At 38.3% G+C, this 14,638-nt stretch overlaps 1 protein-coding gene across 11 annotated transcripts; it reads right to left on the reverse strand.

The window, feature by feature from the left end:
• Window positions 1-978: 978 nt before the first annotated feature.
• LOC122062421 (phosphoinositide phospholipase C 6-like) lies at window positions 979-13,000 on the reverse strand. 11 transcript variants are annotated; one of them, XM_042626051.1, is made up of 11 exons: window positions 12,695-12,999; window positions 12,264-12,555; window positions 11,543-11,739; window positions 7,943-8,078; window positions 7,620-7,856; window positions 7,284-7,507; window positions 7,049-7,166; window positions 5,647-5,799; window positions 5,479-5,565; window positions 3,273-3,547; window positions 1,020-1,197 (listed from the first exon to the last, which is right to left on the reverse strand). In XM_042626051.1, exons 2-11 carry the CDS (start codon window positions 12,462-12,464, stop codon window positions 1,155-1,157), a joined length of 1,671 nt encoding a protein of 556 aa, XP_042481985.1. In that variant the 5' UTR covers window positions 12,465-12,555; window positions 12,695-12,999; the 3' UTR covers window positions 1,020-1,154. The 11 variants fall into 11 exon arrangements, with proteins under 11 accessions (XP_042481988.1, XP_042481986.1, XP_042481985.1 ...); XM_042626050.1 differs by having other exon boundaries at window positions 12,670-12,999; XM_042626046.1 differs by having other exon boundaries at window positions 7,620-7,844; window positions 12,264-13,000.
• Window positions 13,001-14,638: the final 1,638 nt, after the last annotated feature.

Here is a 14,638-nt window from a genome sequence, read left to right on the forward strand (position 1 = left end):
TTTTAGGAGGAGACAATGGCCGTCGATCAAAATCTGGGACCAAAGATAAACAAGCCACACCCAAAACATGACATCCAACTAGTTTATTTCTTTTGATTTTGATGTTTTGGTTTATGTCCCATGCAACCCGTAAAACCAAATGAACTCCATCGAATCAGTTCAAAAACATGTTTGAGGGCAAGGTGAATGGCATTTACATACAGATGGAAGCATTTGAGTAGCTGAATGACATTCACAGAAAGAAGTAAACAATCAACAAGTGAATGATGCATGCACATACATGCAAAAAATGAATAGACAATAGCTTTCAAAATTGGTTCTCACTGTTGTTGTTGTGTGTATTCCGAAAAAACTCCAAAGCAAAAGATTTACTTCTCCAACAACGACAGGCAACGCACTGTCTTCATTCTAACAATAGTTGAGGACCTTAATTTGATTCCCTATCGGCAATTCACTAAACAGTTTCTCAAAATCAACAACAAAATTAACAAACCCTCAAAGCAAGAGAATGATACAACATTTATTCTCGATGAACCAAGATAAACAACACTAATGATGTCATGGTATGCCAATAAACTTGACACATTCATGCACTCCTGGCCAAAGTATGCAGGACATTCTTTAATTGCAATGTAAATTTGACAAAAGAGTATATTTATACCAGTACCCATGGTTCCAAACTTTGTAAATATGCATCAGAATTATCATGCAAAGACTCCAGAGCCATCTTAACAACCTGCACAAATATTTTTCCAAGGAATTACCATTTTCATTCATATGAAACTCTCACGCTATAAAATGGACCAGAACTGCTTACTCATTCTACTTGCAATTTGTTGGGATGATTTGGAAACACACCAGCCTTCTGAAACAATTCAGAAAACACATGTGACAGTGTCACTGAATCTGGGAAATCCAAAATTTGGTTCAATCTATACATCTTGGCCAATAAACCTTCAGCGACATCAGTGAGTTGTACCACCCACTGCATGTCCAAACCCTTCTGAGCAGCACTGGAATTTTGTGGCTGTCCTTCAGAGCCAGAAGGCTTCCAGCTTGTAGAAGGCATTTCAGAATTAAACTTTTCATTCCATTTAGATGAGCCATTCCACTCCCTCAATCTAGTCGACTCATCTTGAGCAGAAAAATGATGTCTAGAGTCTCCAGACTATGCCATGAGTAAGCCCTTCGAAGTCTCTGCAAATGCAAAAGATAAGTTACCTGTTACACAAGATGTTTAAATTAATCTACCTTTTAATAAGGCACCAATGCTTTACAACCCAACCAAACAAATTATGTTATTACATTTTCTCCACTTAAATTGAGGTGACAGAAGCACAAAAAAATTCATTCTTTTGTCCTGTCAATCCATTCTCCTCTCTAGTTCTTCCGAGTCATTGTAAATGATGAAGTGAATCAACATGATCATAGAAGCAGAGTTTCAACGTGCATTGACTGTACCCTAGTGCAGCAAATAATCAAAACCCTAACAGCTCAATCCCTGCCAGGAGAAAAAAGAGAGCAAGAGGGAGTATCTTATGAAAGTACAGAAAGGCCATTTTAAATCTCAATTTACAATATTGTCATGAGATTCTGATAAATGAATATGAAACCCCGCGTAATTACTCATTAAGTATTGGTATTTTCACCATTTTGTTATTTTTCAAAACTTAAGCCACTCTTATCACTGTACATGAATGCCAGAGTGAGAACCGTGGGAGGGCAAGGAAGTAATTTTCTAGTTACAATTGGGTTACATCAAGGATCAACTTTAAGCCCTTATATGTTTGTGCCTATCATGGATGATTTAACCAGGAACATTCAGGATGAGGTTCCATTGTGTATGCTCTTTGCTGATAGTATTGTTCTGGTGGATGAAACAAAAGTTGAGATTAACACTAATTTAGAGTTATGGAAATCAACCTTGGAATAAGCGGTTTTAAGATAAGTAGAATGAAGACAGAGTATGTGATGTGTAACTTTAGTCACACTGTAATGGATAATGAAATGGTGAGAATTGAGGAGAGAGAAGTACCGCAAAATGACCATTTTAGGTATCTAGGGTAAACTATAAATAAAGAATAGAGGATGATGTTTCACAAAGAATTAAATTGGGATAGATGAAGTGAAGAGGTACATCCAAAGTGTTGTGGGACCGACGCATTCCTTTAAATCTTAAAGGAAAGTATTATAGGACAGTCATTCGACCGGCTATAATGTAAGGGACGTTGGGCAGTTAAGAAGTGTCATATAGATAAAGCTATGTGTAGCAGAGATGAGAAAGTTGAGATGGAAGTGTGACAAAACTAGGAAAAATAAAGAAAGAAATGATCATATTAAAGCTGATTTGGGAGTTTCCCCAATTCATGATAAGCTCCGATAAAGTCGTTTGAGGTGGTACAGCCATATTCACCAAAGGCCTGGCAATGCACCAGTAAGAAGTGATCTGATTCAGAAGGAACTAAAAGAGCTAAGGGCAGGCCTAAAATAACCACAGGAGAAGTAATGAAAAAAGACATGCATAGTTTATGTCTTGTCCCAAGTATGACATTGAATATATCTGATTAGAGGGAAAGGATCCATGTACCCAACCCCATTTAGGTGAGATTTTACTGATTTGCCATGATGTGTTCCTTTCATTTTACTTTTACTTTTCTTTTGTTGTCTTTCATCAGATCCATGAGCAGACCCCGTTTAGTTGGGATAAGGCTGAGTTGTTGTTGTGTATATATATACATATATGAATGCTGAAATTTCAACATTTTTTTCTATTAAAACAAAATCATACTTGAACAAGTCCTTTGCTTGGATGTACCAGCAGTGAAGAACAGGTTTCCCTGTCATTTGCCATTAGATTTTCCAATTGTTATTGAGTTTCCCCAAGTTAAATGTGTTGAAAAGTCCACAGATCAATCAAGATATGCAATGTGGGGTGATGACAGACAACAAAGAACTGCTTACAAACGAGGTCGCAAACAGAAAGTAAGAAACCAACTACATTAATAGGTCCCAATGCCAAGACCATATGTAAAGCATTCAATATTTGAGTCTGATCTCACAGCATTTATGAGGTTAATAGTTATTTTGTTACTTTCCCCCAGTTCTGATTTGGTATTCACTCAATTAATAAACAATAACACTCCAAAATCATTATATTTTACACAGAATATCAGAGCTTAAATTACAAGAAAATTAAGAACAGCACAATACGTGGGAAGTACAACCAACTATACACAACAGGGAAAAAATCCCAGTCTCATTCAAATTCAAACCTCATAAGAAGCTTTACAGACTTGAACTTCTCACCCTTGCGGTCAAATAGTGGGACTGCACGGATCCCTGGCCTCAACTCTGAAACAGGCAAACATGTCTGTCCACCAAAGTCATCTCTAAATTTCATTGACCAATGTACTTCAATTCGAAGCAAAGCCAGTTCTGGAACTGTTAGTGGAAAAGTAAATTCTTCTTCCCAAGCAGGATTCCAGTTATCCTCTATTGCCTTGGTTTTCTCCATCTTGGAATCTGCTGGAACTCCTGCTATGCCTACCTGCCAAACATAGAGTGCGGTTGATATGCAGGATTCTTATTGGCTATATTCGAACTCTACAAAAACTTGCTGAAAAGCAGACCAATTAATTGTTGAATATCAGTACATTGGTCAATGAAATTTAGAAGTACCATACTGCCATCATTTCACATTTCCACCCATCAAGTCAAAATGATAACTCTTTCCATAGTGGAAAGCAGTTTTGAGTATCAGTGGGCTTATGACAGATGGAAGTTGATTGTAGCCTTTCTGGATTCTAGACCCACAGCGGAATATTGTGGCCAAAAGATTTTCTATTTCTAAGATTTTGTTGGCATCTCAACCTGATTCAAGTATCCCAGTTTCCCAAACATTGGTTTTTCTATGATTTTTACTCCATTCAGTTGGTATAAGGCTGAGTTGAGTTGAATTTCTGATGTTTCATCTAACTTCATTAGTGAGTCCATTAGGCTGACTTAACATATGAATTAGAGCAGGTTGGGCCTATCCACAAGCAAAACTTGTGTGCTTGGTAAATCATGAGCTAGATATTAATGAAACTGACCATTCAACCACCAACCCAGGAGCATATTTATGAATCAACAAATCAACAAAATTATGGGTAAACATAATAAGTATCGCCTAAACAGCACCATACACAAATGTCCCAAAAACTCATCAAATGTCACAAGCTTATTAGAATCAAGACATGTAAAAAAATCAACATGAATGGAAGATATTTAACTCTTTGATTAATATTATATATTAGAGCTTTTGAAACTCTGAACTATTTTTTACCATTCAAACAATTTTTCTTTTGGGGCGGGGGGGGGGGGGGAGGAAAAGACAATTTTTTGCCAATATTTGTCCCAGATAGTCTCCTAAAGTAAAATCATCCAACAATATATCCCAATACTCTCATCATGACACGGACACACGGTGAATCATAAAACTTCCACAGCAATAGTACTCGCAAATTGTATAATCAGTAAGGGATGTAAACAGACAAGATACTAACATATCCATACATAGGATGTCCAAGTCCGGTTACATTTCTCTTTTTTCTTTCTTTTTTTTTTCCCTTTTTTTTCTTTTCTTTTCTTTTCTTTTCTTTTCTTTTCTTTTTTTTTTTTTATAACAAAAGCACACTTCATTGCAAAGTTATTATGCGGCAAATAATGTATGATGCATAGCATACAACAACAACAACTACATTAAGCCAAAGCACAAGGAAAATATCTGCAAGGAACTAGTCAACACGGTCAACATGGTAAAGCCTCAAATTAAAAGAATTGGCAATTCACCTTCCCCTCCAATCCAACTCGTTAGCTATAGAATTAGCTGACTAGAGTCCCCGAGAGAAGGAACCACGTTCAGTTAAATATTTGCTCTGAATTGTATGTATAAATATACATTTACAGTTGACCACTTCAGTCCCTACTCCCCTTTCTGGTCCCAAATTACAACAAAGACTTTAGTCAATAAGTTGACTTTCTCCCAGCCCACCAGTTTCAAGGTCAGCCATAGCTTGCTTTACAACACCCCCCCACCCAAAAAAAAAAGTTGGTTGAAGGTTATTTATTTATAGGAGAGCATTCCCTGAAGGGCAGGATGGCCCTGGCAGCAGCGCGGGGGCCAACGGATGCATACACAAGCATCAACAGGGGAGGGATTTCTGCCTTTCATGAGGGCCAGGGCGGTTATTTTGCCCCACTCTTGTCTGGGTGCTGGGGCCACGCTGCCTTTCAGGCATATTTTCCCCTTTATTTATTTGCAATATGAGCTTGAGCAACAAACCGTTCTACTACCTTAATGTGGGGCCTTAACAATTTATTGAGAGACTAACATTAAGTTATGCCATGTACAATATCCAATTAAACAAATGAAACAAGCCTGGCCAATCAGATAAATAATGATAATATAATATTTGCTTTGAAATTAATAGCCCTTACCCTTGTATAAATGTCTGGAGGGGAGCTTGCACTGAAATGTGTTTGACTGAAATCCAAACACCATCCATTCCCCAGGTAGACTCTAACCTGTCCAGTGATATTAGAGATCCTCCAACCATAGACTATTCAACAAGAGAAATTAATAGTACGATAAAATGATTAACTCACCTTCAAAGTTTTATTAACTGGCAATGTTGCTTTAGGGTAAAAAATGTCGATATGAGGGCCAACATTCATCAGAAAACCAGGTTTTTTAACATAACCACACCCTCCATTGGATCTGAACATACCATGCATCAACCAGAGTGATTTTCCATATCCCTGTGTCACATGAAACCTCATACGTTCACCTTGGCACTTAATCAAAAAGATAAAAAATAAAAAAGAAGTGTAGCACAATTAACTTCAATGGAAAGGAAAAATATCTTTTGTAAATGCAGAATTACATCATGCAATTGAAAGAGAGAGTACAGACTGGTTCAAAAGATGGCATGTCATAATGCATAGTGGTAGAAACTATAGGCAATCCATAGCTACCTAGAACTGCACATTGGTGAAGAAATAATGTTTTGGGTGGTCCATCAATTGATCAAAGCACCAACAATGACAACTAATAGTACTATGTACATCGGAGTTGTAACTAATTGGGTTTTGCCTCTGAAATTTCACGCATGGCCAATCCAAAAGTATCCTATCTATAACAGTAAGAGTTGCCAAATCACTTCTCCACATGTGGAAATGAAAACAAAGTGACCTGTAGGCTTCCCGAGGTGGGCCACCAGAAGACCTTTTGCCTTGTTATTGTAGGGGACTCATAACATGTTTGGTTTGGTTCAAGAGTAAAATCTCAAATAAATTATCCATGACCAGGACCAGCCTTGAATTGCAGTTTTTGTTGCCTTCAAAAAATAACAAACCCTTACAAGATCACCAGCTTAATCATCTGTCTTATAAGCTCCATTTCTTTCCAAGTAAAACCCCATAAACGGAAATTTTCAAGTAAAGTCTAATTTAGAAGAAAAAAAAATCCCAACATATAATATCTGATTTCTTTTTATGTGCTTTTTACCTGGGAACAGAAAACCATAATAAAATATAAACTCCTAAAGTAAATTGAGGCCCTTAGCTTCATTTCAAAATGAAGCACAATAGACCATTCAACAAGAAAGGAGAGTGAGCTTCCAACAGAAATTAGATCTCAAAAATTCCAAAAATCCTAGTACAAACTTGGACCTCAAGAAGCCCCAGTGGACTTTTCGGTACCATCAGTTCTCATAATCATAAGTACTTGACATCATATCCACCTAGTTGCAATCTCAATAAATCAAGAGCAACAAGAAACAACCTTTTAACAGATGACTTCGCAATTTTCTATGTAAATTCAACTCGAAACACTAACTGCAAATTGGAACACATGAGAGCAGTTTTCAACTCCTTATCCAATTAAAACGAAGCATAATTTATCCATATTTGGACGAAATGAAGTACAGTTAGCATCAAACTTGAATTAAATGAAAAACGCAATGAAAAGCCTATGTTTCAATTTGGATACTAGATGTTAGATTCCAACCTGCATATTAAATGCAACCATTTGAGCTCCATGCATCCATCCCATTAGTGGGTTGTAATTTGAGGAGGTAACACGTGTAACCTTTGGGTATACCCTCAAAATATTTGCTTGGGTGAACCTACAAATAAAAATGCCAAGCATTATAATCAATCAAGTTGGAGAAACATAAAATTGCACTAAAGAACCAAAACTTTTGGCAAGTAAGAAGATACGCTAGATGTATAAGAAATAATACCTTACAACCTCAGTCCCAAGAGATACTGTAGCCTTTTCAAATGCTTGTTCACTCAAACTAAGACGTCTAACTTTATCGCGCTCTACTTTTAGTGCTAGTTTCAAACTCCCCTTAGGTTTCCCAGAAGGAATGGTAATTAGACTCTTGTATTGAGGCGCTCCAAACTGGCGTGCATAACGATAACATTCATCCATATCTTCATCATCTTGAGGATCAGAGTCACTCTGCTAGTCAATAAGTGCAAAATTTGAAGAATGAAGACCATAAGAGTCAGCAATTATTACACAAAAATGAAGTAAAAAAGTAATGCAAGATGTATTTACTGTGCCTGCACACCTTATAATCAGTAGATTCAGGTTCAGCCATCAGGTCTGAGCCCATCTTACCCACTAGATCTTCATCTGGCATATGTTTAACTTTTTGTGAGTTACTTTCTTTGTCCTGGAAACTCCTAGACTCTGGTCGCTTGGTTGAAAGAATAATCCGATATTTTAGTGCTTCCGGTGAGGGGAATCCCACCACACACTCTGATTCAGGGTAGAACAGCAATTCTCCAAATGTCTGGGTGACCATCTAAACAACAAATAAATTTGCATTCAAGAGAAAGCTGTTCAAATGTAGGGAGTTACTTAAAATCCAAAAGAAAAATGAACCCTCACCTCAGCTACTTTATCCTGAAGATCTGGAGTAAGGTGGTCTTCAAGTGTAATGATGACAGGGTATGGTGATGCAGAAAAGGCATGCTCTTTAATGGACCTCAAGCATTGGATGAGTGAAACAGGAGAAGTCAGGGTCCTGCAATTAAGGAGAAATCCGGAATGCTCAACAAAACTAACAGACCTGAACAAAAACAACCAACAAAAGCTTTCGTATACTTTTGCAATCACCACAAAAATCCAAATGCTTCTTTTTAAATGCTTCATTCATTACCAAGTAAGTTATGGAGTGTCCTTCAGAGGTATCAAGGGGATTGTTCTCAACACTTTTTACAGAACTTTCCTTTTTCCAGAAATAATGGCAAAAATATTGTCAGGAAGAAACTGCTGTGATTGCCGAGTCCAATTCCTAACAGTATTTGATTGATAAACTAGCTAAACCAAGATTTTTTATTTCTAGGACCTCAGATCACAAACCTTAAGCACAAGGCAGTGTGTGGGCTACGTGCACACGAATCTTCTGATCAATCGTATGATTCTTAAGTTGCTTGATATGAAAATATAAAATGCAGCAGCAACATGTTGGAGATCATACTCTGCCTCCGTAAAATTGGCCACAAGTGATTCAAAGTCGCAAACATTGTAAAGGTCTGGTAAATGTCTTTAAAGAGTTCTTCAAAGAAGATTACCCTGACTTCTGGAGGGGGAGTCTCCTTACCAAGGGGCTTTCATTTTGGTAGGCAAGGGGCTGATGATTTTCTTATTACAAATGAGCTCAGTGATTATAGGCTAAGAAGAGGGGATTCCTAGAGTTATATGTACATTAACAATAGAAGCTTACAATCATGTCAATCGGGACTTCCTCCAGTGTATGATGGGGAGGATAAGAATTATGGTAAGTGAAGGAAAAAGATGGAGGTATGTTAATCAGCTAGTTTTTCTATCCTTATTGATGGAGTTCTGGAAAGTTTTTCAAGTGCCGAGGGGACCTACTCAAGATTATCCATTGTTTCCCTTCCTCTTCATCTTAGTCGTAGAGGCTCTACGGAAATTAATGAAAAGTTAATGGAGTATCACTATTTGAAGGTTTTTAAGTTCCCAAAATCAATAACCTTTTTGTCTCACATTCATTCTATGGATGATAAAATGTATTAAAAAAACCGCCTCCCACCAAAGTTCCAGGTGATGTTAGGACTTTTGGGGCTCACTGCTACCCATTCCTACGACCCTATACTCACAAGAAGTTGGAAAACAGATCTCATCCAGTAAATTCCTCATTATGGGCCGTATAGCTCTCAACCCTTCTAGGGGGCAGATTTTTGTGCAGTCACCTCACCACATTGTGTTCAATGAGACCTTCCTTTTGCTACAGTGTTCCAGTTGGAAACTAAAGGTTGCAAGAGAACAAGAGATGGAAGAGGAGAAAGAGTTGGCAGTAAAAGTTGCGGGAGAGAATAGGCTTCTCTCTCCTATGTTGATTCACTTGGCCAACAATAAAAGGGAAATTGCATACCTACCCCTCATGCTGACATAAGGTAGCTAAGAGAGGCAAAAAGGTAAAAAGCAAAACACAATACAACATAATATATATCCTAGTACCCAAAGTACCCCTATTACATGAACTCTAACAGTTCCCTCTATCAATCTCGACCATCAGCCCCATCCTCCACTTCTACACAGCCTGCACCATCTTCTCCTCCACCACAACTGGCTCCACCCTCTCCTCCTCTTTGGGTTCGCAACAGAAACCCACACCACCCGCTCCTCCTGCCACCTTACCCGCTCCTTCCTCTCCATCTTCCCTTACCCAACCAGCTCCTCTCCCCCCTCCTGAAACTCCAGCAGATGACTACAAAAACCCAACCATGCTTCTCTTGAACCATAGTTGTCAAGGAGACGCTGGCAACACTAGGCGTCCAAGCGGTTCTTGTCTAGACTCTAGAATGGCACCGTGACAACTATGCCTTGCAGAACCCAACACCAAACTCATCCCATGGTCCCTTGTAACCATACAAGACTATAGCTCAATTGTTTCCCTCTCTTGTTGATGAGGACCAACATCCCACATCGACTATGGAACCCAGGACAAATTCATATACCAGTTAGGCCTCCACCTACTAGCTCAAGCTTTTGGGCTGGATAGTTCAACAATTGGCAATCTGTGGGGTCATCACACAGTCACCACAGATATTTGAGTTGTGTTTGGAGGTGGATTTTGAGGTGGTTTCCTAGCCAAAGTAAATTTCTATTAAAGCGTTCTACCTGAGGTGGGGATGCCCAGATATAGATCTACTAGCCCCAGGGACACCAATGTAAGGGAGGCTCTCTTTCCCTATCATGTATGAGTTTATTTCGGAGTTTCTTTAAAGCAACATAACAAAATAAACACAGATTGGGCTTGATCGTCAAGAAAACAGAAAAGAAGCTAACAGCATGGAAAGGACAGTACCCATCCAAAAGAGACAACATAATTTTGATCAGAGCAACACTAGCCAGCATACCTATCCATGTCCTTCCTCTCGTGATTTGGATTTAGAAAGGGAATCAAAGGGTCTTTGGAAGAACTTTGCACTGTTTAAGGAGAAAGGAGGGGTGGGTTTACACAGAGATATCATTCTTAATGCTACCCTCTTGTAAAAATGGTCATTTACATTTTGTACAGAGCCCAATAATCTGGAGAATTGTCATGGAAAAGAAGTCAGGAGCTTTAATATTTCAGAAACATAAGAAGTTGGGAGTCAGATATTACTAGTTTATAGAGAGGCACCATAGCAGCTAACAATGCCTTCAAACAACATAGTGCAGTGGAGGTGGAAGATCATGGAAAAATGCAATTCTGAAAGGACAAGTGATGTCTTGATCTTAGAAACTGAAACCTATAACAATACAGAAAAATAATGGAAATAGCAAACAAACAATCAAACAGAGCAAGGATTTGCGTGGTTCAGCAAGTTAGCCAACTCCCACAGTGAGATAAGAACTGCTGCACTAACAATGGAGAATAGGATTACAACCACTCATCCTCACACCTCTCTTGTTTATCTTCTGAAACATTGCTCATTGACTTTTTAAGTTTGGACAACCTTATAACAAGAAGTAGATGTTCAATGAAAATAGGTCTCTCAAAGCTCTTCTTTGGAACTGGAAGGGTTAGAGTTCACTAAAGAAGAGTTAAGGAGTTTCAGCTCATGGCAACTGCAAGCATTTGGCTCCTTTGGATAACAAGAAACAGTAAGGCTTTAGTAATCATGCTGACCCCACTTTGTGGGTAGCCATGACAGCAAAGGAAGGGAAGTTTCTTGGGCTTCTATATGTAACAATGATCTACCTTTTAGGCAGATGGGGTCTTTTTTGGGGAAATTGGCAGTCTCTTTTGTTTAAGGATTCAATAGATATCCATTTTGCAACATGAAGTACAGGTCCTTCCTTCGAAGCCAATCTCCCAATTTAACTATTACGTTTATAGCCACTTCCAATTTTGAAGATACGTAGATAAAGCATAAACTTATGAGGAAATACTTATAGAACCACACAAAAGCAAGAAATTAAGAAGAGAACCATTGTTCTTTTTCTATTTAGATTTCTTTGGACATAATTCAATACCTTCCATGAAGAACATGCACATCATCTTTTGAAGAATTTGGCCACATATCCAGCTCAATCACTCTTACACCTCTCTTCAGTGCCTTCATAATTGGGATGTCACTGCAATCACTACTAAGTTGGTTCCCAGTCAGATAAGAATTGTGGCCTGTATATATAAAATAATGGGACAATGGAGCAGTCATATCTTGATGAACCTGGAATGACAAACCTTTGTTAAGAATAAAACAACTATGAATCCATACTACAAGCAATTCAAACAAACTTTCTGAATTATTACCAACACAAATTATTTGAAAAAAAAAAAAGGAAAATCGCGGAGCCAAAAGCTTAAGATGGTTACATGGGCTTTCTGGAATTTGTGGGGCTTTTTTACCTTTCCTTGCAAAGAACCAAACCTCAGCTGATAAAAAGGGTCCATAGAGCTCACAATGCCCACATTATGTCAGAATCAGATGTAGCAGATCTGCCAATGGATCTCTTTCCTTGCTACTTACTATTAGCAGAAACTTCTAGGTTTAGAAGTCAGTGGTTTTTTTTTTTTTTTTTTTGTCAAATAATCAACTATCATTTTCGAACAGTTCGATTGCAAAAGGCTAAAAAAAAAATCCTCTAGCAGAATAATCATGTGATGAAAGAGAAACCTTTCCAAATCTTATTGACATGAAATATTCTGAGATGACAAATGGTCTAATGATTAAGAGAAAAACAAAAGCAATACCTCGTTTTTAATGGGGGCATTGAGATCATCAGAGAAGATGAAATGGAAGAAATCGTCTAGAGTGAACATATGCCCAGCGTATTTAGTAATGTGGTGTCGTTGTTGAATAACCTTCTGAATGATACACTCCGCATCGGCGATTGTCGCATTGACCTCGCCCTGATCCTCAACCAAGAAACGATGGAGCAGCCCGGCTGTCATGTAATTCCCATTTTCGGAGTAATCGTTGAAGGCAGCTCTCACATCCTCCGGAGGTTCAATCTGAAGCTCAGCCTCTCCGATCTCGAACTTCCTATTAAAGCAGGATAACATCTTATAGCTCCCCATTTAACCGTCCCCAAACTCTTAAAATTTAACAAATTCAACTCAAAGGAGAGAGTCCTCCCTTGATTCTACTGCAAAATACCAATAATTAGGAAAAATGCCAGAACCAGATCGTTTGATTCTTCGTTTCGCTCTTTCGATCTCTCCGTTTCTCTTCCACTTTCCGCAAATTGTACGACCATTCGAGAATCGTCAGAAGCGAATAACCATCATTTTCAGCTGCTGCTGCTGCTCTTCCGCTCTCCTCTGCATCCAATTAATAATGGCGTCCGTCGCTTTGGATCGTGAGGTCGGCTTTTCAGTGTTCTCACTTCCTATTCCCCACTTCCGAGTTCTGATATCTCTGTTTCATTCTTTTTCTTTCTGGTCCCGATTTGGTGACTTCCCGCGCCTATTTTGTTCTCAAATGATATCCATTCTTTTGATCTCAATCAAATTATCTTTTTATTCTCTAACGGTCTCTGGCTAAGAAAGAGTCATAAAGTGAAGCACCCAAGTAATGACTGGATTTCAACCGTAGAATTAGAATCGGATTCTCTTTTTCGCATTAGCATTTCCAAATTCCAAAGTGAACCGTAGAATTAGAATTGGATTCGTTAACTGCTCCCACAGGAGATCTGTTCTTTTTAATAACCAAAGGATTAGGACGTAGGAGCAGGGAGTTTAGTATATAAAAAAAATCGCCCGTCTCTTCCATAGCCAATCAAAATAGCAGTTCCGAGTTCCGAGTTCCGAGTTCCGAGTTCCAAGTTCCAAGTTCCAAGTTCCAAAATAGCAAAGATAAGGGAGAAGAATGGGAAGAGAGTGGGGTGGAAGGAACACTAGGATAGCCTAGTGGTGGTAGCTTCGGCTTGTGGAGTAAGCACCCAAGGGAGGAGGTCATGGGATCGAACCCTGTCATACGCATTGTGTGAGTGTGTGTGTGCGTTTTCTTATTTATTTTATACCCACCCGTGGGTTGCCCAGATGGTTGGGGCGAACTGGGGATTGTGTGGATTAGACGCACGGTCTCAGGTTTGATTCTCCATCTGTGCATCTGTGTTAACAAAAAAAAAAAAAAGTGGGTGGAGAACCGGCAAAAGACTAGAAGAAAAACATCCTCTGTAGTGAAGGCCATCTGTGGTGAAGTGCAGTAAGGCATCTATTGCCAACATGTAGTCAATTATACATGTACGGGTGCAGTAAGGCATCTATTGCCAACATGTAGTCAATTATACATGTACGGCTGAGAAGCTTCGCCTAAACCATGCCTCTGTCTCAACCTATGTAAGTTTGATACATTGGAAAATCCACCCCATTCTAGAAAAGCTAGGGTTTTTTCATTCCCAAACCTTATTTTTTAGAGGAGGCAACAGATGACCTCTACTGTATATGATTTTCCCGAAAGACATTGGGTTGGAGCAACGGATTAATTAAATGCTAAAATAAGGATGTGAATTTGAAAACAAAACCAGCTATCAAATTCGAATCAAATTTATTAAATGATTCGGTTTTGGTTTTAAAATTGAAACCGTGATTCGATTTTGATTTTAAAGTTCAAACGGTTTAAATCAATTAACATAAATAATAAATTTAAGTTATTCAATGTTAAGTTTACATCCATTTTAATAAAAAAATTTAAGTTTACATTAAACAACTATTAAAAAAAAAGCATATAAAAATAAAAATTCAATTCAAAGTTATAATTTACATCTATTTCACTCAAAATTTTAAAGGTAAAGAAGTTGTTTGGATAAAAAAAATAGAAAACATAAGAAAACTATCTATAAATGGTTTCGGTTTTAATTTAAGAAACCGTTTATTAAATGATGATTTTTCTTTTACCTAAAATGTCTTGCACCTAACCGAATCGAACCATCTACATCGAAACCAAACTGATTAACACCCTCATGCTGAGATATGCAGAGAGGGAGATAGGACGGTTAATAAGGTTGGGGCATGGCCACGTGGGAAGCGTGGGAGATTTATCCTACTCCACTTGCTCAAATAACATTTTCCTCATACATATATAAGAGAGCACTACCTCTTAGCATATGTACATGCTAGTGGGC

This window comes from Macadamia integrifolia, unplaced genomic scaffold, assembly GCF_013358625.1.
Source record: "Macadamia integrifolia cultivar HAES 741 unplaced genomic scaffold, SCU_Mint_v3 scaffold1023, whole genome shotgun sequence".
NCBI lineage: Eukaryota > Viridiplantae > Streptophyta > Magnoliopsida > Proteales > Proteaceae > Macadamia > Macadamia integrifolia.

Bases quoted from the DNA above. Each gene is read 5' to 3' on its own strand.
- LOC122062421 (XM_042626045.1), bottom strand. From the start codon at position 12,590: ATGGGGAGCTATAAGATGTTATCCTGCTTTAATAGGAAGTTCGAGATC. The intron at 5,800-7,048 runs GTTGGAATCTAA...CATGTGACACAG, and splicing joins TGGTTGCATTTAATATGCAG to GGATATGGAAAATCACTCTG. The intron at 3,548-5,478 runs GTAAGGGCTATT...TATGTTTGGCAG, and splicing joins CTCCAGACATTTATACAAGG to GTAGGCATAGCAGGAGTTCC.